This window comes from Nicotiana sylvestris, chromosome 9 (genome assembly GCF_000393655.2).
Source record: "Nicotiana sylvestris chromosome 9, ASM39365v2, whole genome shotgun sequence".
Lineage (NCBI taxonomy): Eukaryota > Viridiplantae > Streptophyta > Magnoliopsida > Solanales > Solanaceae > Nicotiana > Nicotiana sylvestris.
Window position 1 is genome coordinate 77,541,419 of NC_091065.1, and position 24,833 is coordinate 77,566,251.

At 38.1% G+C, this 24,833-nt stretch overlaps 2 protein-coding genes across 5 annotated transcripts; one reads left to right on the forward strand and one right to left on the reverse strand.

Moving 5' to 3' along the window:
* The first annotated feature begins 11,196 nt into the window (after positions 1 to 11,196).
* On the forward strand, positions 11,197 to 16,751 carry LOC104213620 (protein PALE CRESS, chloroplastic). Of its 3 annotated transcripts, XR_707685.2 has the most exons (8): positions 11,197 to 11,371; positions 11,467 to 11,540; positions 12,034 to 12,228; positions 14,160 to 14,246; positions 14,904 to 14,954; positions 15,557 to 15,739; positions 15,933 to 16,361; positions 16,454 to 16,751. XR_707685.2 is itself a non-coding variant. In XM_009763154.2 (7 exons), exons 1-7 carry the CDS (start codon positions 11,257 to 11,259, stop codon positions 16,164 to 16,166), a joined length of 939 nt encoding a protein of 312 aa, XP_009761456.1. In that variant the 5' UTR covers positions 11,197 to 11,256; the 3' UTR covers positions 16,167 to 16,751. The 3 variants fall into 3 exon arrangements, 2 of the variants coding, with proteins under 2 accessions (XP_009761456.1, XP_070012088.1); XM_009763154.2 differs by having other exon boundaries at positions 15,933 to 16,751; XM_070155987.1 differs by having other exon boundaries at positions 11,198 to 11,371; positions 11,477 to 11,540; positions 15,933 to 16,751.
* A 94-nt stretch (positions 16,752 to 16,845) lies between these two features.
* Positions 16,846 to 21,172, reverse strand: LOC104213619 (isoamylase 2, chloroplastic). Of its 2 annotated transcripts, XM_009763153.2 has the most exons (3): positions 20,987 to 21,172; positions 20,772 to 20,834; positions 16,846 to 19,767 (listed from the first exon to the last, which is right to left on the reverse strand). In XM_009763153.2, the coding sequence occupies exon 3, from the start codon at positions 19,690 to 19,692 to the stop codon at positions 17,101 to 17,103; it is 2,592 nt and encodes an 863-aa protein (XP_009761455.1). In that variant the 5' UTR covers positions 19,693 to 19,767; positions 20,772 to 20,834; positions 20,987 to 21,172; the 3' UTR covers positions 16,846 to 17,100. The 2 variants fall into 2 exon arrangements, with proteins under 2 accessions (XP_009761455.1, XP_009761454.1); XM_009763152.2 differs by lacking the exon at positions 20,772 to 20,834.
* Positions 21,173 to 24,833: the final 3,661 nt, after the last annotated feature.

Below are 24,833 nucleotides of genomic sequence, written 5' to 3' on the forward strand. Positions count from 1 at the left end.
TAACTCAGTCCTCTTCGTACTCTGCTGCCGACTCCTACCCCTCTCTATATTCTGAGCAAATGCTTGAATCTGCGAGATATCCATACTATCCTGTAATGTAGCGGTGGCACACGCCTCGGTCAACTCTAGGGCCAACCCTACTATAAATTTGTGGATTCTATCCTGCATAGCAACAACTATGGATGGTGCATATCTGGCCAATGAGTCAAAACGGAGACTATATTCTCGAACACTCATATTGCCCTGCTTGAGGGCTAGAAACTGATTGAGTCGGGCCTATCGGATCTCTCCCGATAAGTACTGGTCAAGAAAGGCATCTGAAAAATTCTCCCAAATAGCAGGAGGTGTCACGTCCCATAGACCTTTCCTATCCCTCATACCAAAGGATGGCAATATCTTGGAGTCGAAAAACTACTAACTCAATTGCCTCTTTCTCCGTGGCATGCATAACTTGAAAGATCCTATGAAGCTGATCTATGAAATCCTGCTAATCCTCCCTCTGATCTGTCCCCGTGAACTCTGGGGTATTCAATGCAATAAACTCTCGAACCATTGAACTCCCAGATCCCTCAGAAGGTCCTGCACTAGTGGATGCCCTAGCATGTTGCTGGGTAGCTACTAACTGTGCCAAAAAATGCACCGCACTCCTCAAGTCCTAATCTGATGGAAGCGGAGAGGGAACTGGATGTGCGGTCTCCCTAGGAATCTCCTCAGGTGGTGGAGGAGCCGGTAATCGCTGGGTAGGAGTCTCTCCCTGCAACTTCGATTGGGCCCCATCTACTGGGGGTACATTGCTAGTCCCCTCAGCTACTGTTGTTTCTCTCCTCTGGCTTGCCGTAGCCTTCTTAGTTACCATCATCTGTGCATGCAAATGTCAACACGTAAGTTTAACTCAAATTTCCTATAACTCAGTGCAACAACACGATTTAGATTTGAAAGAAGGGTAACCAACTCCTAAATGGCTGTAGTCCCCTACTTATATAATGTGGCGCACCACACATCTATAAATAAGACCCTACTAGACACGACTTGTAGATTCCCTAGGACAGAACTGCTCTGATACCACTTTTATCATGCCTTGAGCTTGGGGGCGAGACTGGCACCCAGTGCCTCACCTATCCTTGCATACCACTGACGACTAAGAGACTCTAAACATGTAATGTCATATTTTGGCCATGGGCCACATTGCAAGATAATGTGCGATGCAAAATATAAAACTAAATAGAGACTAACGCTGACTAAACATCAACATAAAGCTGGGCTGGCAAGGCCGTCATAATAACTACAACTGACAAGACAACAAAATATATGTATAGGGCCTACAAGTCCAACATACTGCACTAACTGACCGGATATATCTATAAGCCTCTACTGATAGATGTACTGTGATCGGAACAGGGCCCCGACCTACCCTTAACCTATCTACATATATGCACAAGATGTACTCTAAACTGCTAGACTCGGCAACTCCGAAAGACGGGGAGCTTACCGATAAGGCTAAACTTGGACATACACCTACTAAGAAGGTCTACTCGTCTGTATGTCCGAATCTGCACGCATGAAATGTAGCGCCCCCAAAAAGGGACGTCAGTACGAAATAATGTACCGAGTATGTAAGGCAATATACTGAAGCTGAAACTGAACTGATAATATAATAACTAAAAACAACTGGAGTCAAAGAAAATTTAAAAATATGCTCATATGCTGATGCTAACTCAATTCTCTCAATATTGTTAGTAAAATGGATGTCCGGCCCTATAAGGCTCGGTATACATATATATCTGCTCTACCGTAGTAGGCTCGCTCATAAGCATTTGACCATACTAGGCTCTGTATCTTAACCAACTGGGCTCGCTCATAGGCGCTCGGCCATAATAGGATCGGTATATAACTTACCATCTGATCAGAGGTTGCCCAATAGAGGCCTGCCCATCGATTATAGCTCGATGGTAATGAAAATACTTTTAATACTGTATATGTGTAAACTCTCTACTCTTTTGACCGGAAGAAGGAAATACTCAACTGAATATGTAGAAGAAGAATATGGTAACTTAAAAAACTAGGAAAATATATGTAATTTGCGAGACTAGCAAAATATACGCAAATTCCAGGATACGAATTTTTCTTTACGCCTTGATATCGAACTTGTGTAATTACGATATCATGCTAAAATGAAGGAAAAGCTTAGACATAACATACCTGTTCCCAAAATTATTTGAACGAATCTGCTTCTTAGAAATATGGACGAAACTCGCACTTGGACAAACTTGAAATTTCGGACAGCTTATTCTGCTTTTAACATTTTTTGAATGAAATGTTGGTTAAGGATTGAATTTGAATGACATGTTCCTTCTCTTTCACATTTTGGTCAAGGACAGAATGTAAAAATGGTTCTTGATCTTGAAATGAAATGTTTATCCCTTTTTGATTGATAATGCTTACAAAAAGTCTTGATAGGAGTTTGTAATTTAGACTTTTGACACATGTAAAGCTCAACAATGACTCACCTTATACTAAAGGGGGGGGGGGCTGCCACATTTCTCTTTGGGAGAGGGGATGATTTTGTTAATTTATCCACTTATTAGTTAACCAGGTAATGTTTCGTTACTCGGTAATTAATCTGTTACCCGCATAATTTAAAAATTATCACAAATTACTTAAAATTCTATTTATTTTCAAAATACTTCATATATACTTTATATATTATACTACCGTGGTCATATGGTACCTTGCATGGTACTAGTTTATAATTATCGGGTATTATTACTTGATCCGTATTTTATCCCAAATTGGCCATTTTTAACGAAACTCATTTTCTCTAATTCGTGCATCCTTTATCCTTCATGACACTTATTTATCATTTTTTATAAATAGCGTAAAAACATTGACGTCAAGATAATCTCACCCCCGAGTCTACGTCAATTAACTAGAGACGAAATTTTAATGTACGAAAAATGCGAGATGTAACATAGGTAACATGCCTCTATGGTTCATTTTGGTTTTTGCTAGATAACATGACTATAGGGTTCATTTGATGCAAATGTGTTTTGGTAGATAACATGCCTATAGGGTTCATTTTGGTTTTTGTTAGACAACCTGCTTATAGGGTTTGCTTTGGTTGAAATAAGTTCTGCCTACTTTACTTTACATGACTAGACATCATGCCTACAGGATCTAAAAATCAGCTTTAATTATAGAAATCATGCCTATAAGATCTAAAATCAGTTAATTAGAAATCATACCTGTAGGTTCTGAATCAGTTTAATTAACTAACCTACTCGTTTCTTTAATAGTCTTCAACGCTGTGTTAATTAATATCACTAGAAAGCATGCATATAGGATCTAAATTGCCCGCTTTAAAATTGTTTACTGGTTTACTGCATTCCTGATTAATAATTAGATACCATGCTCATAGGAAATCACTATTACACGCCTGGGCAAACCTGTAGGGCGACTAAAATCCTACAAACTCTAAAACTACGCTTTGTTATTTGTGACTGCTCATATTCAACAGGTCTAAAATCAGTAGGCAAACTGAATAGGTCTTTGAAACTTTGGTCTTAACTCAATACTGCATATTTTCTGCTCACCTAGATATCTTGTTCTAGGGCTTCTCTTAAATATCTGAAATTGTGTTTAAGACGTGCACTTGTTTGCTCTGTTTGTGGAGGTAAAACTTGAGCCTTTAATTGTTCTATCTTTGGTCCAGTCCTAATTGTTTTGGTTGTCGCCTATATTTTTCTCCTTTAAGTACCTTAGGATAGTCTAGAACTACCTAAATTAGAGGTCCTAAATACCTTTAGGGCCACAAGGAAGGGACGTGTAGTGCACACATAGGGTATATGTTAAGGTTGCTAGAACGCTTTAGGTCATGACCAAGAGGAGGGAATTGGGTAGTAAGGATATGATGACATGCGCGCTAATATCACGTGTAGCCCCTCATTGAGGAGTGATTACCGGGCATTGCATGGGTATGATCCTATAGGCTAACCAACCTAGGACTCCTCTTTCCCAATTCCCATATGTGTTTAAATTCCCTGAACCTCCTTTACATATACATAAGCGGTCCAAATCTCTTTACCTTCATTATTTGAACTTCCTTGATCATATATGCATGGGGAAAGCTACTTTATCTGCAAATACTTGCTTGTTTGATAATTGACTAATTCATATAGTTTAAGTTCGGTTGGGACCCACCATTGTGGACCACGAGGGGTGCCTAACACCTTCCCCTCAAGGTTACTTCGAGACCTTACCCTAATCTCTGGTAATGCAAACTAGTCACAAGAGTTAATTACTCTAGGTGCCCTAACGCACCATAATACGTTAGGTGACGACTCTTTAAATACCCAAATTACCAAAAGGAAATGAGTTGTTCCCCCATAAATGTCGAAACCCGGACTTCCCCGTAAAAAGAGAAAAAAAGGGGCGCCACAAACAACTGCCAAGCAATTGGAACATATCATTACTCAAACGATAATACTGCTAAGGTATGACTCCTTTTGTCCATTCGAGTTTAAAACTAACTCATTGCAGATTTTCGATCGAAGCTATCGAAGGCATACAATCTCGAAGGCGCCCTTTTTACACGAAGACCCTAGGTTTTAAAGCATGCGTTGCATTCTTTTCCCTTAGATAGAATTTTGTCCCAAATAGGTTTTACCCGCAAGGTTTTTAACGAGGCAACAACTATGTGCTACCTAAGAGGAACTCAATAGTATCCAAGGCTTCTTTTCAATCAACCTCGAATACTGGGGGTATCATCCTCCGAGGTTATATTTTCAAGGAAAATACTTCACGCCTAAGAGGGCCTTGATAGGAGAACCTTGTAATGGACCAAACGGTCAGATGAACCGTATCCATATAGAATAGTCGAGCCCCGACGGCAAAACATGTACGCATGTATCAATTATTTGAAGAAGCATTCTGTTTATATAAAAAACATTTTGTGTCTCAAAGAAGTTTACTACTATATGAGCTCTACACTTACAATCCTATGGGATGCGGCTTAAGAGCCAAAACACAAATGCACCCCGAAATACTCGGGGACTGTCATCGACAGTCAGCACATCCGAGTCATCGAAAACTCAGACTCATAAGACCTCAAAGAGGAATCCCCTCGAAACAAAGGCCAAGGCCAATATACTCGGGGACTAACACTTCGAACAAGTTCGAAGAGTTATCAGGAAACAAGTCCAAGTGACATACCCAAAGGCTACGACCACATTAAAGACTACGGTCATGTAAAAAGGCTACGGCAGAAATAATGCGGCTCGGAGACGTCCAACTTCCGCTATAAATTAAAGGCCTTCAAACACTTTGAAAAAACTGGTTAAATTAGGCTACCCTCGACAAAAGAAAAATAAAGGGGCTTCGATAAAGTCAACACTCGAATAATTTAAAGGCTTCGATAATGTCAACCTTCGAAAAAAAACCTCAAGAGGTATTCGATTATCATTAGACAAACAAGTTACTAATAAGGTTCCGATACGTCGAACCCTCGAAAAACCCAACAGGTACAAAAAGCACGTGCTAAGGTATACAATAATTTTCACTAAGTTTTTTAGCCGATAAGAGGGAAAAATTGTATCCACTTTAGAGGCCGAATTGGCCCAACTTAAAGAGCCTAAGGGCCGATATATAAGAGCCTAAGGGCCAACCTAAAGAGCCTAAGAGCCAGTATATAAGAGCCTAAAGGCCAATTTTAGAAGAGCTTAAGGGCCAGTATATAAGATCCTAAGGGCCATCGTAAAATGCTTAAGGGCCAAAACATATAGAGCTCGAGACCTCGTCCTCACTTAACTCGGACTCAAGAGTCCCATTATTTCGAGCCCACATCAAATCAATTTAAGATTAGCTCGAGGATTAACCAAATCCCTGAGAATTATTATGTTAACCAATAAAAACCCTAAGGGTTTATTATGTTCTGAGCCCAGTACTCGGACCGACCATTCAAATCAAACAGTCGAGATTTCCATAAATAAGGACAAAATAAAATTCAACACAATTCAAAGATGAAACAAAGAGTTTCCTTTATATTTCCAAGAAATGTTTGCATAAGATATTTACATAACCTACGAGGGGTCCTTGCACAAAAAACACAAAAACAAAATTAAGAAAGCTAAAGCTACTCCGGGGCCACATCTTCGGTAACTGCATCTTCGAGGGCCGCATCTGCGGGAGTCTCCTCCTCGAGGACTTCACCTTCGTCTCCCCCACTATTGGAGCCACTGGCTGAACCACCCTCATCAAAAAGCATAGCGGCAGCCCCTTCTTCCAAAATATTTGCCCTTTCAATATCGACAGAGAGGTCGAAGCCGCAAGCATGCACCTCCTCGAGGGTTTCCCTTCGGGGCTGTCGCCTGGCGTGGTCCAGTGCGCATGATAACTTACCTTTGGCCACAGCAGAGATCTCCTTTGTCCGGGTATTGGCTTCTTCAACGTCAGCTCGGTACGAAGATATAAATGCCTCAGCGTCAGATTTGGCCTTGGCAAGCTCAACAACTGATTTAGCTTTAAGCTCTTCGATTTTGTAGACTCGAGCTAGGCTCTCCTCCTTCACACTTTGAAGCTGGCGTTTGATTGAAGCCAACTGCTCCCAAAGAGTATCTTTCTCCGAGGCAAGACTGTCCATTCCTTGCCTCCACCCCAGGGTCTCAGCCTCTTTCATCTTGAGCTCCTCCCGAAGCTGCTCCACCAACTCGCCCTTCTGCTGAAACTGCAAATTGAAGTATTAGTCGTTAAAACAAACAAGTACATAGCAAACCCTCAAAGGATATATTACCTTTTCAACGAGCTCGGTCCGTTCTTGACAAGCCTTCGTCAATTCAACTCGGAGATCACTGATCTCCCCCTCTTTTTTGACATAAAGGATCTTAAGGTTGTCCCTCTCCTCCACGAGCTTCTTAAGTTCGGCTTTGCATTGGGCAAGCTCAGTACGAGATTTGGCAAATGCTTGTCAGTGAAGCGACAAGGCCTTCTCGCAAGAAAAGAAGGTCAGACTCAGAAAGATGAAGATTAAACTCGAAGTATTGAAAGGCAAAACTTACTTGTTTGAGAAGCTTTTCGGCCTCCTCAAGAATAAATGAGGCATCGGGATTGGGACCTTCTTCGATCCCCGCAAGACACTCCGGAAAAATATCTCTCCCTTCATGAGTCGTTGCCACATCAGGAGTCCCCATGTCTTGGGCATCTCGGAATTGCCCTTTAGAGAACATCGGGCCCTGCGGCGAGTCATCTATGTTGATTACCCCAAGTGATTCACTTGGGATATTATCCTATCCTTGAAGAACCTCGGAGTTAGGCTCTTCGAGCTCATCTACCAAGCATCCCCGGGGACAAGGCGCACTTTTTCTACCTGATGGCTCGGGGACTTTGCTCGAGCTCCCCTCTGAAATTTCTTCTGTTCAAGATTGAACCGCCTCCGTCGTCGTCGGTTTAGCGGCCTTCGGAGCATCAGAGCTTACTCTTTCCTGAGCTACCAGCAGGCAGTCATCATCCTCTTTATCTTTTTCTTAATCCCGAAGGCATTGGGCCGCTTCTGGAGATAGGGCCATGGTGTCAGCCTTGGGCTTTCGATCTTTGCTTTTCTTTGGCTTCGGGGAATTTGCAGGCAACCTCCTCTTTCTTTTCTTTTCCTTGGAAGGCTTTGGCGTTTCTTCTTTGCCAGGTGGGGGTGGTCGCATAGCAACGACATCTTCGAGGCCTGCATATAGAACAAAGTAAGTATTTCACTGAGAAACACAAGTAAACAAACAAAGGCACTCACTATGGTTTTTAACCTCCCATCGACCCTTGGCAAGGTCATGCCAGCAACGCTCCACGTATGAGGAAGTACAGGCTAGTTTTTGGACCCAATCTTCAAGGCCTGGGACCGCGCCAGGAAACCAAGCAACGGCTACACCATCGGAGAAGAGTTAGATCGAGAAAAATATGAAGTCGATAAAGAGAAGAGGAAGAAGGATAAGTTATTATCAAAAGGCATGTACTTACGTTTCATGTTCCATTCCTCGGGGAATGGCATCCTCTCAGCAGGAATCAGGTCGGAGTTCCTGACTCGGATAAACCAGCTTATCTACCCTTGGTCTTTGTCCTCATCGATGCTGGAGAAGAGAGATTTCGAGGATAGGCGTTGCAACTTTATCAAGCCACCTCGATAAAGGCAAGGGCTATACAACCTGATCAAATGGTCGAGGGTAAAATGCATCCCCTTGACTTGGATCGAGAAGTATCTAATCAAATTGACAATTTGCCATAATGAAGGGTAGACCTGGCCAAGCATCACTTGGTATCATTGGTGGAAATCAAGGATAACTGGATCTATGGGACCCAGGTTGGATCTACGAAACCCAGTGTGAATGGGTAGGTGTACACGCTTAAGTACCCTGCTTTATGGGTAGTAATATTCTCTTCTGGGAAGGAATCACCACATCTTTGTCATCTCAGTTGCAATCCTTCTTTACCTGCTCAAACTCATCCTTGGTTATCAAGCAGATGTATCTAGACATAAGCTCACATCGGCCTGGGTGTCGATACATGTTTTTCAATTTTGAAATCGGATGTTATTTCACACGGCGGGGGAATGCACTCCTCGATGCGAGGTGGCACCACCGGTTTACTTCTAGATTACCGTGATGACGAAGAGGTTTTTTCTTGTTAAGGAACAGTCTTAGATGTTTTAGTCATTTTGGTGTAGAGATTCAAAGAGAAAGGGTTGATGATGAAAGTGAAGGCAAACAAAAGAGAAGGATGTAGCTAATGAGATTTTGAAAACGATTAGAGAAGTAAATTTTGTAAAATGGTGAAGCTGGTCTATTTAGGCCACTTAAGTGTATTAAGAAAGCCGTATAGCCGACCGTCAGTCGCGCCAATTAATGACCATGAAAAACTGTGCAGACGCGACCGTTCGATCACTTTAGTCGCTTACGTCACGGGGATGTCGTCATCATCAGGGGCTCCGAAAATCGAGGTCCAAATCGTTTCGTATCATCTTATTCTAAGAAACGCGGTGACTATCTGTATACAGTCAAAATCATATGCCTCCGACTTATAGGCTCGAGGGTCCGTCCTAAGCTTGAGCCCGGGCGAGGTCGAGTTCGAGCCCGATGGACCAGACTCGAGCTCGAAGATAGAATGCAATGATCAGAGATGGGAGCACGAGGAGTACCGAGGCAAAGTATGCCCGACCCCGAGATAGTACCGTTATGGATTTGTAACAGAATGAGCTAGATTCCTACCACGTCCCCAAGATCGTGGCGTAAATTCTGGAATAGATTGTACAATTCTGTACTAGGCGGTTAGACATCGGTACCAAGAATATTCCTTACTATAAATAGAAATATACTTTATTTAGGATTCCCCTATTATATAAAGGGGACCCCAATCACTTTGTAACATCATCTAATCATTTAGAAAAGAATATACTCTCTACTTTTTCGCCTACTGTTCATTAGCATTGTCCTTTAGCTCTACTACTTTTACTTCACTTTTCTTGCTTAATAGTTCTAATTATTCTAAACCCACCTCGAGGTCACTAAGCTCGAGGTCACTACTACTGAGTAACATTGGTTTGATTCACTTATTTCTTTCATTTCTTCTTCATATTTCTTGATTATCAATTGATATTAAACTAAATCACATATCTTTAAAACAACCAATTAAGTTTAACTGTTACTCGTATTTTCGAAGTAAACAGTAAGAAAAGATAGGTAAGATTGTAAGATTCCAAATATCTGAAATAATATTTAAAAATTATTTCAAACAAGTGTTTATTTAGCAAATTGGCTCGTTTTCAACTTCAAACTCGAAAAAACAGGTTTTAGGAGTTTTTCAAATTTTCGCTCATAAAAATTGAAGAAAATCTTACAGAAATGTCCAAAATAAGTTCCAACTTACCAACCTCTAGCCATTAATCATACGCTTATCAAAGCTAGTCAAGCATGTATAAAAATTAAAACCCAAGTAAATAAGGTTCTTTCTTTCTAAGAATTACACGCAAAGATCTTCTTCCATATTTTTAAGCGTGATCAACAACATTAGATGCAAGACGGAAAAGAAATTTCATGGATGGGGTAGCAAATAAGTTGATGAAATACAAAAAAAAAAATATATATACAAGATTCCAAAAATCTAAGCAAAAAGGACCTTTTTCAATGGGTATGGTTGAAATTAATTGAAAACATATAGATGGGTCAATATATAAAATTTGATGAAGATTGGAGGTGATTTGGACCGATTTGGTATCAAAATTCGTAATCAAAATCGAGTTCAAAAAATTCATATTCAAACATGTATCAAGCATGCATCTCACACACAAGTATACATTGATATACATGTGATACACATTTGATACAAATATGATACATATGTGATACATAAATGATACACCGTGTGATACATCTTTTTTTTATCTTCATCTTTTAGTTCGAATTTTCAATTCAAACCACCTCAAAATTCCACCAAATCAACCCAAAACTAAGATTCAAGCTCCTTAAGATGTACCAAATCTATTCTAGTAACACACACTTAAAAGAAAGCAGAAATTTGATCCTTTTTGGCTACAAATAGATAATTGTCTGATATTGATAATATTTGTCTAATATTAATAATATTTTATAAATTAACCAATTTTTGCAATAAGCTACTTATAAATGGACATAACTCATAGTTTCCCAAAATTAAACTGTGTTTCATGTCCAAACACAATTTCAGCATTCCAATACTCTTTCCAAACTTCAATTCAAATCCTATTTTTTTCAAATCTCAACCAACTCATGTCGAAGCACCTCCTCAATTATTATTATTATTATTATTATTATTATTATTATTATTATTATTATTATTATTATTATTATTATTATTATTATTACAGAGAAGAGACAAATATACCATTATACTATGAGAAAAGGTTTAAGTATACCCCTCGTTATATTTTCAGTCCACTTTGGACAACCTTAACGGAAGAACGGTATATTTAAACCAACAGTATAACGTTAGTGTATATTTGGACAAAAAATATAACAAAGATATATTTAAACATTTCTCATAGTACAAGTTATATTTGGCCCCTTCTAGTTTCTAAGTCAGCTTAGGTATTTCCTAAGGAAATTAATTTTTTTTGTGTGTGGTGTTAAGAAAACATGGGAAAATAAATTACTTGAAGGACTATATAAAAATTGAGGGGATTTACCTCCAAAAAATTAAAAAATAGAGGGGATTTATCCGGGGTTTTAGGGAACACCCATTAAGCAGCGAGAAATGGAGACAATAGCTCTGTCCCTAACATGCACTGCAATCCCTTGTGCCTCCTCTTCAGCTTCATCTTTTTCAAGAACTCCAACACTTACTCAAATCAAATATTCACCCAGCAGAGGTCAGCTTCTATTCTAATCTCTGTGCTGTTTTTTTCTGTTCATATTTAGAGTTTATTATATAAGATTGCAGCATCTAAAAAGTTACAATCTTTAGCATTGCATAGAAGAAGCAGCAAAGGAATTGAGGAGCAGGATCTGTATGGCCTTCCAAAGGAATATTATGATGATGTATGTTCTTTTTTCCCCATCATCTATTCTTGTTTCTAGGTCTGTTTTCTTTTTTCCTGTTTCTACTTGATGTTTTAGTGTATTCTTCCGTCTGACACCTATGAATTAAATATTTTGATTTAACTACTAGTTTCTAGTTTAATTCTTGAAAAGGGTAACAAGAGAAGATAATATTCTATCCATCAGGAAAAAAATGAATATGGGGTTATGACGGTCAAAGCTTCCAATTTTCAGTGTGATTTCCGACACGATGTCTTAAAATTTTTAAAGTAAAATTTATATAATTGGAAAGCAGAAGTGCATGAAAAGTATTATGATTCACAGTATGTTACAATTAAAATAGTAAAAAATGTTTTGAAAAGACTGTCTGACTCCTTAATAAAGTGTAGTATAAAATATGACTGAGGGAGTAATATACAAGCAAAAGTAGAAGAAAAGGAAAGTATTATGTTATATATTCTTTGAAAGTTGGTGCTAACCTTGCGCTGGTTAGGAATGGCAAGCTCGGCAAAGGGAAAAGACTAAGGAATTGCATAGACTACGTCAACAGGAGGATGAGGAAGAGGAAAAGAGGGTTGATGAGTATCGTGAAATTGGATTGCGCTTGAAAGATTATCCAGAAGAAGAGCTTCTAAAGGCGAAGAAGTTGGTTGCCAGCTTCATTAGGTCAGCTGAAGAAGTGGAAGAGGTGAATAACTTTTATACCTAATGTAATTTATCTTTTTATGCTTGGATATAGATAATATACTAGAAGTGTATGAAATGCAACTGTATTTGTTTTCTAGAAAAATCGAATTACAACCTTTTTTAGAATATCATTTTATCTTGTTAAGTTTTTGACTGTTACTTGCCCAGCCAAGGGGAATCTTAACAATGTCAAAGTTGTTATGGTTCTGGTGTAAACACAAAACAAGAAAAGCACCGATCGCTCTATCTTTTTCTTTTTTTCTTTTTTTAAAAGAAGAAATGATTTTATTCAGTCCGACGATGTCTTAATGAAGAAATTTACTAGCAAAAGGATGTATTTTTACCTTTTTCTACCCATTGTTACCTCATGTTCCCTTCAAGAGAGTTAGAAGCAGAAATCCTCGTTTCTCAAGGATATAGTTCTTTCTGTCAATTGCTAATTCAAAGATGTTCAATTCAGTCAATGATCTTGTTGACTTATGTGGCCTTGAGAAAATTAATCAAAGAATTTAGTTTTGGAGCTGTAGATTTCTTTCTTTTCTCTTTCTGTAGGTTGCAAAGCTGATCCCAGGCTCCCAGCAACCCTTCCTTCTCTTCAGGTCCTTCATTTCCTGACCGGTCATGGTGATCTATCGTGTTGCTAATTTAGCCTATAGAAACCCTTCTTGCTTAGAAAATCTATCTATCTATTTTACGCGAAGTGCAACTACTTGGATGTGACATAGAGTACATGACCATCTTCTTATTAATTCAAGGTCTTATATGTTCTTTTCGACTGGGGGAAAAATCCAAAATATTGTCATGTTGAGGGTCAAATTAGCTTAAATGAGCACTTTGAATCCAATCATATATGAGGTAAGCATATGGATTGACCTACCAAGTACCAGTGGTCAGGACCAAGGCTTCTTGATCTTGTGAGGTGCTTGTCCTGATTTTTCTACCATATTTTGTTTTCCTATCTCTTGAAGGAAAGACAACATATTTACCATAATTGAGTTTTCCTTTTTCTAGAAGAAAATTATAGATCTCTCATATTTGGCTAGTTCTTTTTCTTGGAGGAAAAGGTTTTGACTTCAATAAATTAAGGATCCTTCCTTCTCATTCATTAACATCCACAATGTAGCCTTGAGGCATTTGAGAGTCTTGTTTAGGGAGAGAATTTATGAAAAAAGTGTTAGCCTGCCACTTATGTGTCCCTCTTTTTGAGGTTGTTCTCTCGATATTTTGAGCTCTCTTTTATATAATGAACTGCTCATCTCCGCCTTTCGATGTAGGTTAATTGACTGAATCACGTTAAATATTTGTGTTCTTTTGGTATATTTCTCTTTTGTTGTCTGATTTATCGTCGTTGAAGGTATGCATTGTTAGCTTCTGCATGACACCTGTTTATTTCGATCCTAAACTTACTTTAGGAAGTTCAACAACTACTTCCTGACATAAGTGAAAAAGTAACAGTAGCCTACTTTAGGTAGGGAAGCCTTACCTTTTAATCAAGCAGACTCTATCCTTTTGTAGTCTGTGAGCCAGATTTACCTGTTGCTTATTCATTATTGTAATTTCCTGCACATCCCTCATCTTGTTTGTTTGGTTTGATCCTGCAATAGAACTATCTAGTTTATCATGCCTTAATTACTTTTGAAATGCATATACTAGAATTTGGGTCACTGACTAAATTCCAATTTTTTTTCAAAACCAAGAAATCCTGAGGTCCAAATGTCACAATGGTTCAGAATCCGGTGGATAATGGGCCGGCCCCTGTACCCTTCTCCTCTTAAATACCAGGCTCCTGTGCATACGCCTAAACCACACATCACGTGTTGCGCTCTTACCAGTAGACGAAAGCCCAAAAGACAAATATTTTCCTTTCTAAATTCCAATTTTGCAATAGCTTTCTTATTGGACATTGTTTCTTGTTTTGATTCTTATGTGTAGAAAATTGAGGAAGCTGCAGAAAAAGGTGAACTCGATGAACTTGTTCTATTGATCATATGGAATCGGCTTGATCTTGCTCGGCGTGATGTAAGTATTTTACTGCTTATCTGTTCTTTCTATGACTACTCAATGACCCTTATCTATTTCTTTTTCTTTTTCCTGTTTGTGTGACGGATTTGCCTTTTGGGCATCACTCATCAGTATGAGAGCTACATTCACCTTAGCTTGTCCTTTAGTTCATGAGCTCAGATGTTTTGGTTTCAATTACCAAAAGGGAAAGCGGTGTCTGCTTCAAAATTTAGCACACTTACGCAGTAGCAAATTTGCACCTGAATCTAGACATGGTTTTCCCCAAATAAAATGGCTTTGTTTAAATGAGAAAATTTAGAGACTAACTGTAAGATTAAGTGCAACATGCATGATATTTCACGCAATTTTACTATTAGGTATTCTGCATTGACAATACTTTAAATTCCATCTTTTTGTGTTTAAAATCCCTTCATATGCATTGTGCAATCTTTTCTTAGTATGGTACTGTTGCATAGGCAGTGCGTCAATGGGAATAACCTCCTTTTTGCTACTTTTCTGTAATTGAAGAATATGCACTATCTGAGTTCTGTGTTTGTATAGAATATCCTCTAAAAGTTCATATGTGGTAGCTTCGTTAGCCCTCACCCCCAACTCTTTAGGAAAGGGCCAAAAGAACAACGTAACACATGTAAGATATCTTTTTGTGCTTGCCAGGATGAGAAGGATGCAGTTCGAAGTCTTGATCTCTTGTACAGGCGAGTTGAGGTATGTGAAAACGGTTCTTCAGGAGTTCTCCTGACCAAAAACTCATAATTTCTTTAGTATCAATTAATAAAATGTTGACTATTTTACCTTGTATTATCATTTAACTCAATTTTACTTGGTAATTTTGACCTTGATAATGTCCAACTGAGTTCGTTTCTTCTCTTATGTGTTATATTCCTCTGCCCATGAAAAGTACCTTTTGCGAAGCTTACTATCATCTTGATGAAGTGCACCTCTTCTTAAGTAAATCCATTTTTGATAAGTATCTTAACCTGTTTATTCATCTTTGACAAATTTACAAGTAGATTTAGTTTACTTTTTATTTTTATTCCTACCTTTGTCTTTCTTTGTTTGTTTTTACATTTCAAATGGTACGCTTTTACTCATGTCTTTTCCTGGCTCGTTCATGCTTAGTCATGTTTTATCTCTCATCCTGCAATATGTTGATAGATAAGCTGAGCAAGAGATGCTTTCTGGTCGTTTTTTTTTTGGTTCCTTTCTTTTTTTCTCTCCCTCCCCCCCCCCCCCCCCAAAACCCTACTCTCTCTCATGTCTACTGTTTTTTTTTTCCTTGTCTCTAAACCTTTACCCTTGCACTTTAGACAGAGATTTTGAAACGGGAAGCAACTCCTGCCATGAGACTACTGAATGATCTTCTCAATATGCATGATGGTGGACTCGATAATGAAGGATGGCTCAAAGCATGTAAAAAACGTTTGGTTGATACATTTCCTCGAGAGGACCCTTTTAGTATTCTTGTACCTGCAGGTTTTGACATTGAAAAGGTATATCTATACTCTTTCAAATTGCTTTACTGATTTGATATAAACTGTTATCTTCCTAGCATTAGTCTGTGAGATCCATAACCCGATTTCACTTGTGTGATATTTATTCACTTTTCTATATGTGGTATGTGCGCATTAATTTCGTCACTTGATATGACATTGCTTTTCTTTCACTCTCTGCATTTCTTGTTAGCATCAAGGTCCTCTAAGACCAGCTTTGGAAGCTGATGATGTGCTTTTGAGGGTAGATTTTGTCAGAGAGGTGGATGCACTGTTAAAGGAGGTTCGATCTGAACAGACTGAAGCATTAGAGACACAAGGACTTGATCCAGAATCAGTGGCAAGTAGATTGAAACAACAGGAGAAGCAGCGTGCAATACACCAAGTAGAAACTCTTTTGGATCTGGCCATCAACTTGGAGTGGTAGTCAAATTGCTGCCTCTTCCCAAATGAGAAAGTTCACTGAGTAGAAATTTCAGAACAGAAGAAAGTCGCAGAGGTTTTTCAATAGTATTCCCGGTTCACAAGGTTCTACCACTGCAGTCAGTATATGGAATGTCCAACTCCAACTATCATTAATAGCAAAGACGACTCAGCATGCTTAAAAGTTGGGGTCCGAACTGTAAGACAATGCACTGTGTTTATTATCATCTGTTAGCAATTTGTAACATCATTTTAGATACTTTTGCCATGTCTTCTTCCTTCATGCCCCAGGGATCAATCATGTGCTGCTGCTCTCCCCCGAACCGACAAGTGTCTATATTTGATAGCTGGAAGCAAAGTATTTGAAGCTTTATTTATTTACCAAAGTGTACATTTGATGTCAGCTGCGTGCTAACTACCATCCCAAACACTGGTTTTGTTGTTGTTGTACATTTGATGTAGTAGCAAATTGTTCTGATTCAGTCAGTGGGGAGACATGTTACTCCTCTGCATCAGAAAAGTTTGAAGACGATCTGGGCTCAATGTTAGTTTGTTCTATTTATATATGTGAGATTCTTTTTCTGGGAAATACTGCTTTGGGTGACTTTATTAGAATTTAGAACCTTGCTCAGACTGTTATATTTTGAATTAATTAAGAGGAAAAGCCCGTCATACAGAAAATGTTGCAGTGACAAAGTTTCAGTGGCATTGCTCTGTACATGCTTTACATATGAAATCGAGGTACTTCCAGCTGCAAAAGAAAATTTTAGATACAAGTAAACGTAGTCTCGGTAAATGCCTCTTATTTAAATATATACGACCTTTACAAGCTATTACCTCTTAGAAGAAAATCTAATATTCGCTGCTGCCTTACTAAAATCTATTATGAAGGAATAAAGGGGCATTATGATGCATGACTTCAAGTCGAAAAAGGGAATTTAAATTTCAGCTAGTTTTTGTGCTTCAAACAGCAAACAGCTGTGAGGCTTCATCTCATATGCAACTAATCCATCTTCAACTGGTGTCCCCTTCTCAGCAAAAAAACCTGGAAATGGGAGGGCAGTGTCAACGAGACGATGCCATACCACATCTGTTGGAGGTGGTGGAAGGATAACACTCTCTGATTCTCCTGCGCTATTGAAGGCGACAAACAAGTCACCTCCGTTATCAGAGACTGATGTCTGGCTGCCTTCAGCATCGGCCTTCAAAGACATAGCCAAAAATCTGCTAGACGGGTCATCCCATTTTGGAGGAGATTGATCGCTCCCATGCCACTGGATATTTTCTTCCTTCAAGAAGGTTCTCTTTTGAAGAAGATCACTTCTTCTCATTCTTAAACTAGTCAAGAATGAAATGAACTGGGTAGTCTGAATCCCAAAACCAGTTTTTAAAGTACTCCAATCAAAAGATTTTCGAGCACCATGTACAGGGGAGCCCCCTGATGACTGACCACACTCATCTCCCATGTTAAGTACTGGTACACCTAGAGAAATGAACAATATGAACAGAAAATTACGAACTTGCTTAAGTCGTGTCTCTAGGACGATATTATTAGTCGTGGGGCCTTCTTCTCCACAGTTCCAACTCAATTCTGAAGCCACTTCACTACTACTGAAGCTAACCAAGTCAACAAGAGTAAGTCCGAAATTTCTGGCAATATAATTGAAAGAGAATGCCGGTCCTCGTCCACCTGAGAAGATATCCCCACTTCCACAAAGCCGTGTAGCTAGACTGCTTAGAAGACCCTTACCTCTCAAGAAGTCTCGAATGTCATCACAAAATCTCGTATTTATCTCTGCCCATTTCCTCCAGTGGGGGAATAAGATTTCCTTCGAATCATTGGCTAGTGCATCCCAATAATCTGCAATAATCTTGACTTTTGAAAGTATAGGATCAAAGGCAATAGCCTCAACTAATTGAGGACGAGATAGAATCTCCCCATGGAACCCTTTCAACAAGGAAGAAGCATTTACAAAAACAAAACCATCAATATGAAACTCAATCACCCAGTAGCGGAGACAGTCCAAAATCATTTGTTGGACAATGGGGTAATTGCAATTTAATGCAAATTGAATGTTCATATCACCACCTTTGATTGAATAGTAGCAAGAGTTATCAATATGCATCAAAGGTGCATCCTCTGCAGTGTGAGTGAAAATAACTTCAAGAAAAATCTCTATCCCATTAGCATGCAATTTCTTAACCATATCCTTCATAGATTTAATGACAGAAAGAGGGTCACTAGAACGTCCGTGCATATTTCCAGGTGAAAAGAAATGCGACGGAAAATAGGGTCCTTTCTGCTCCTCGAAAGGGAAAATTGGCTCCAGTAAGATTGCATTGACACCAAGATGTTTGAAATGGCTCCATTTTTCGGTAATGCCAGAGAAAGTTCCAGCAAGGTCATCAGGTAGCTTACTAGACCCGTCCTTTGTGAATTCAGTCACATTCAAGCGATAAACAATTAGTTTCTCCATAGGTAAGCTAGGAGGGACATCATCACTCCAATCATAGCCAGGTTCCTTGCATAGTTCTCCAAGATATTTTGGATGTAATTTAGACCCACCCTGACGAGGAATAACACTCCTTATGACCTTAGAATATGGGTCCAAAAGAACCAGCTCTTCCTTCCCAGAAGTAGCCACCTTGCATCTATAACCATAGGTTTTAAATGACAGAGAACAATCTAAAGCAGCATGCCAAATATCACCTGATCGATTAACATAAGGATCTAAATCAATCTCTAAAGATGGCATTTCAACTGATATGTCATCATACAAGCACAAAACTACACTTTTTGCACTGCGTGAGAAGAGAGCAAAATTCATGGTTCCATCTGGCTGACAGGAAAGACCCAATGGAGAAGGATGTCCTGAAGTGAGACCAACTGGTACAACAAAATTCGTGTTCCTGTGGCTTCTGATTTCTGATCTTTTCATGTCAGAAACTAGTTGTGACTTCATATAGAAGGAGATATAGAAGGGTGCTAAACTTGCTTCAAAATCCAGCTCAACTGTGACCTTATCTGAAGGTCCTTGCACAAATGGTGTTTCAAGAGTACTACTTTGACCATCTGCTCCACGTCTATTTAGATCTAGAGGCATAAAGCATGATGCATCAGACCTAAATAGGCCCCAAAGCATAACCAGCTCAGCATGTGCATCTGAGTGCTCCGATGGCAAAACTTCTACAAGCACTATGTACTTTCCATTTGTCTTTTCCACTAAGACTTTCACATGACCACCAATATCTGTCCTGAAAAGGTATGTGGGAACCCTTTTTGCAGTTTGAATGAGCGAAATACCTGATGCTGATAGTGCTTTTAGTCGATGAGTTCTCTTAGAAACTTCTTGATCAGTTTTTCGACTTCTGCCAGAGAAATTCATCTCTCCCAATTCCAGCTTACTTAATCTGCATGCTACTCTTTTTCCGCGGTTAGCTGTAGGCGCAGGAACCAACTTGGTTGATTCACCAATGCCATAGCTCAATAAACGTGATTGCAAAGCCAACTGTACTGTTGAAGTTGCCATTTTAAAACTGCAGAACAAAATGTTTCCACAGCCTCAGACATACAACCTGGTGAATCACATATTCTTAATCAAGTCCTGCAAAAACACCACAAACATTATACATTAGCAAAAGAACTGAAAGAGGTGGTAGCCTTTCCGAGAATTCTTTAGCAGGCAAAATGACTTGAGAGCAGGACACCTATAATGGAACAGCCTCCAGAAACTATAAGACTCACGAAGGATTTTTGTAATTAGTCATTTACGTGGTGCTTATACTTTTTGGAAAATTCCTGGGAAATGTTCTTTCAAAATGATATTTAGGAAAGATTTTCTGAAATTAATTTGTATATAGATGACTAACTATCAAAAAGTCAAAACATAAGTGATTGTAAATAAACCATTTTCCAAATTAGAAAATTATAGTTTGAAATGCTTTTACTTTGGGAAAGTATCAATCAGACCTCCAGGTATGTAAACACTACAACAATATTCCTAAATCTACATCATTAGACTAATAATAAGTTTGTGACATAAACAATAAAAATAAAGTAGTTTTATTAACAAGACAACATTGACAAATGGCATTGCCGGAGAACGTGAAAACATAAGGAAAACATAAGAGGCGCATGCAGTTGCAACAACCCAATACTTTCGACATGGAGCATAAATTTATGTGAAAAATTCACTAAAATTGCAAACGATAGTAGTGGGTATGAACCCATAATTTTAACAATATAATGGGTTTAAAGATAAGAACCTTAAAGGTAGAATTGATACAACTTAAGTGCTGGATCCGCCTCCAAAAAACATATGATACTTAAGGAAAAATAACTCATAAATAAACAGGATCAGATTAGTAACATCTAAAAGTTTATGGCTATTCTGGAAGCAAGTCCAGATTTTGGTTTTGCTTTTCAGGAAATAATTTTCTTTCGTCAACCGTACATTTTCAATATTTTTTCAGTTTAACCAAATCTTTTCAAAAGATTTTTGGGGCCAAATGGAGATACGCAGAAATTTATTCTTACTGTTTAACTGCAAGTAAGCATCTACAATCACAATTTCAAGCTATTACTAATGGGGAGCAAAGCAGAACCTACATTACATATTGGAGAATCACACTGAATAATGATAGTCGAGTTGAGGCGTTAGTTGATTCAGCGCTAGGACCAAACAAAACACTAACATCAGATATACTTTAACAATGGTGTTTTTACATTAAAAATTATTGCAATAAAGTGATATATTTAGTCTAAACAGAATAGAAAATAAGAAAAATGATAAATATATATATATATATAGAGAGAGAACATACCATTTGATTCGGTCAGATAAAGAGAAATTGAGGAATTTGGTGCAGAAAGATCAACTTAGCTGCAATAGCACAAGCTCAGTAACGAATCTGGGTCCATTTGTTTGTTTTTCAAGGAACGTGGGTTTGGGCTAATGGCCCCCAATTGCTTTTTGATTCGTGAAATATCTCACTTCAAACTATATTTTATACAAAATAATTTTATATTTATTTCTTAAAATATAACCTAACATGATAAATTAGACGAAATTTCCATGGGAGTCGTACTATCAAAAGTTAGCGCATTAACCTGTAAAAAAATGACGATTCATCTAATGTTATACCTATTGACTTCAAATCCAAATCAAATGAGTCTAGTACATTACTTAGCAAACTTAAACATATTAAAGCAGCAACAACAACAACAACCCAATAGAGTCCCACAAGTGGGGTCTGGGGAGGGTAGTGTGTACGCAAACCTTATCCCTACCTCGAAGGGGTAGAGAGACTGTTTCCGAAAGACCCTCGACTCAAAATAATAAAAAGACAAAAGGAGAGAATATTAGATTCATCACGGAGATCATAGAAAAAATAGGAACATAAAATGTAGAAGAAAAATGCAAAACAAAAAACGATGGCTAGTAAGTGAAACTTGCGTCGAAAATAGAAAATAGTAAGAAACGGCATTACCCCAAGCTATCTCAGAAAAAATCCTACCGGACTAGGCTCACAAAGACACAAAGTAACGTAAGACTCAACTACCTCCTAGCCTACAACCGTAATACTCGACCTGCACAACTTCCTATCAAGTATCATGTCCTCGGAAACCTGAAACCTCGCCACATCCTGCCTGATCACCTCTCCCCAATACTTCTTAGGCCGCCCTCTACCTCTTCTTGTGCTTTCCACAACCAGCCACTCACACCTCCTTACTGGAGCATCTAGGCTTCTCTTCTGTACATGCCCGAACCATCTGAGCCTCGCTTCCCGCATATTCTCATCAATGGGAGCCACGTGCACCTTCTCCCGAATATCATCATTCTTAATCTTATCCATCCTAGTGTGCTCGCACATCCACCTCAACATCCTCATTTCTACTACTTTCATCTTATGGATATGTGAGTTCTTAACTGGCCAACACTAAGCCCCATACATCATGGCCGGTCTAACCACCGCTTTATAGAGCTTACCTTTGAGTATCGTTGGCACTCTCTTGTCGCATAAGACTCTAGATGCTAACCTCCACTTCATCCATCCTACCCCAATACGGTGTGTGACATCCTCGTCGATCTCTCCTCCCCAATGGATAACCGAACCAAGGTATTTGAAGCTGCCTCTACTTGAAATAACCGGTGACTCAAGCCTCACATTCACGTCCCGGCTCGGCGCTGAACTTAAAAATATTAAAGCAAAGGTAAGCAAAGACTAGCATCCTCGTATTATTTTTTCATTCTCGATCTTCAATAACTAAGTTTGCACAAATATCGGCATCGCTTAATTGAGAGAGAGAGATCATCTGTATCCAGTGATATGTGAATTGTTCACTAGTATTTCACTATCCTTGTTAGCAGATACTACAATTCAGACTAAATTATTTTGGACAATATCAGTCCACTGATAAGTTTTATAAGTTGATTAAAACCATAAACCAACGTGAAAAGCATCAATCTTGTATACGGGTGAAATCGAGCTCGTTGGACAAACGGAGCAGAGACGTGACCGTAAAGAATAATAATCGGGGCAAGGAGCCCCTCGTATCGAGATTCGGGCGAAACACCTGCCCTCGAAAGAATCGGGGCCACGTCCCCCAGGACCGATTCGAATCCCAAAATTTCGGAGCGCTCTACCAAACAATCACATACGGCTAGCAAAGGGCTGTGGTATCCGCGCCCAACCGGATGTCACATCGTAATTCTCGGCTCGTATCAGTAAAGGATTAGTGATTAGCGAGAAGAAGGATTTTAGGATAAAACTCCTCTACTATATAAAGGGTAGTCTAACTATTCATGAGGTACATTGTAACATGCATATCAAGGCAATATATTCTTATTTTCTCTGTTCAAAGTTTTTACTTTTGTTTGCCAATTCTTCATTAGTGTGAGCTCGGGATCGGAGGCAGGCGTTTCAGCTATTACTGAGTCGGGGATCACTCCCTTTAATTGGTTTGGCAATTTATTACGTCCTTTATCTGTTTAATCTAACGTCATATATCTTTTGTATTGAATTAATCCGTGTATCCTTAAAACCACTTATAAATTCAATTGTTATCCGTTTTCGAGGGTAAACAAATCTTCCAAGTGAATTACTATGATGACTAAAGAACTCCTGAATAATCTATCTATCTATATCTATATTATTATAAAAGTATGAATACAATGTCGGTTTACAAAAATAACCTTATAATATTAAGCATAATAACTCATAATAAAAGGACATAACCGAAATTCTAGAGATTAGCCTTATAATCCTATTAGTTTTAGGACATAATACTACACCTTAGTAATCCTACATAATTACCTTTAGGAATTCTATTAGTATAATTACTTTCGAGCTGTCTAATTCATATAAAATTGAACAAGTAAATATCTTTAATCATATAATCATATTACTTTTAATATAATTTCATGTGCGGATAAAATTGTAACATTGAAAACTTTTACTAATTTATAATAATTCGCATGAGGTTCATATACAAAGCAAGATTCCTACCCACTGTTATGTTCCATAGTCATATAGTATAAATTAGATAATTTCCACCACTGCTTCATACTACCTGCGTAAAGGAGGCATTGCCTCTTTCATTGGAGCACGCACGAATTTGGTAAAATTAAAAAAGACTTCCAAGAAATTGATATTTGCAATTTAACTGGGATCGATTACCGAAAATTTAATATTTTTATGTCATGCATTATGTATAAATATCATGTTAAGAAACATGACACTGTTAGTAATAATAGCAAGTGATATACAAATAACTATTTTATTGTGAGGCCACCCACATTAGATTTGATATACCTCTTCAAACAACTTAAATAACTATCACAAATATATCAAAGCAGAGCAATGTTGCTAAATTTATAAGGAAAATAAAATTGATAATATGGGATGAAATACTTATGGCTAAGTGTCAAACGATCGAAATAATTGTCCGGAATTCTAGAGAGATATTGGATATTAATGAACCGTTTGATGAAAATTAATGATTTTGGAAGTAATTTATGTCAAGTATTACCAGGAGTTCCAAAATCAACAAAAGCAGAGATTGTAAAAGCGAGCTTGCCAAAGTTATACTTCTGGCCTCAAATACAAAGATTGAACAAACAAGAAATATAAATTAAGAACAAATCCAGTATTCGGTGTCTTCTTGCTTCGTGTCGGAAACAAATAAGAGCATTCAATAAAAGATGATTTGGTTCTTTCTGAACACTTAGTTATCATTCTCAATGGTAATAGCAGTGCATTTAATTAGAGAAATATTTCTATTATATTAGATTAAAACACAATTTGTACAAATCACATGATAGAATTAAAAAGATATCTTAGCTAGCAGAAATGAATATGTTGATCAACTAAATAAAATGTTGATTGCAAAATTTTATAGTAAAAATAAAATGCTTTTCTGTTTTTGACTCAGCAGAAAATGATACCAATAATTACTACCAAGACGAATACTTAAATACTTTAATACCAAATGGTCTTCTGCCATATATGTTTGTTGTCAAGTTTATTATTTCTTACCTATGTTGGTGTCACCGTACATAGAATAGACTAAGTTAAAATTGATCTTCCATTGTATATAAGTTGATTTTAAAGAAAAATATGCATGTCATGCTACTGAAAAACTTACATACGCCGAATAACTTATGTAATA

Excerpts from the sequence above, each read along its gene's own strand:
- LOC104213620 (XM_009763154.2), top strand. The coding sequence starts at position 11,257 with ATGGAGACAATAGCTCTGTCCCTAACATGCACTGCAATCCCTTGTGCC. Across the intron at positions 12,229-14,159 it reads CAGCTGAAGAAGTGGAAGAG|AAAATTGAGGAAGCTGCAGA; the intron begins GTGAATAACTTT and ends TCTTATGTGTAG. Across the intron at positions 14,247-14,903 it reads TTGATCTTGCTCGGCGTGAT|GATGAGAAGGATGCAGTTCG; the intron begins GTAAGTATTTTA and ends TGTGCTTGCCAG.
- LOC104213619 (XM_009763152.2), bottom strand. The coding sequence starts at position 19,692 with ATGGCAACTTCAACAGTACAGTTGGCTTTGCAATCACGTTTATTGAGC.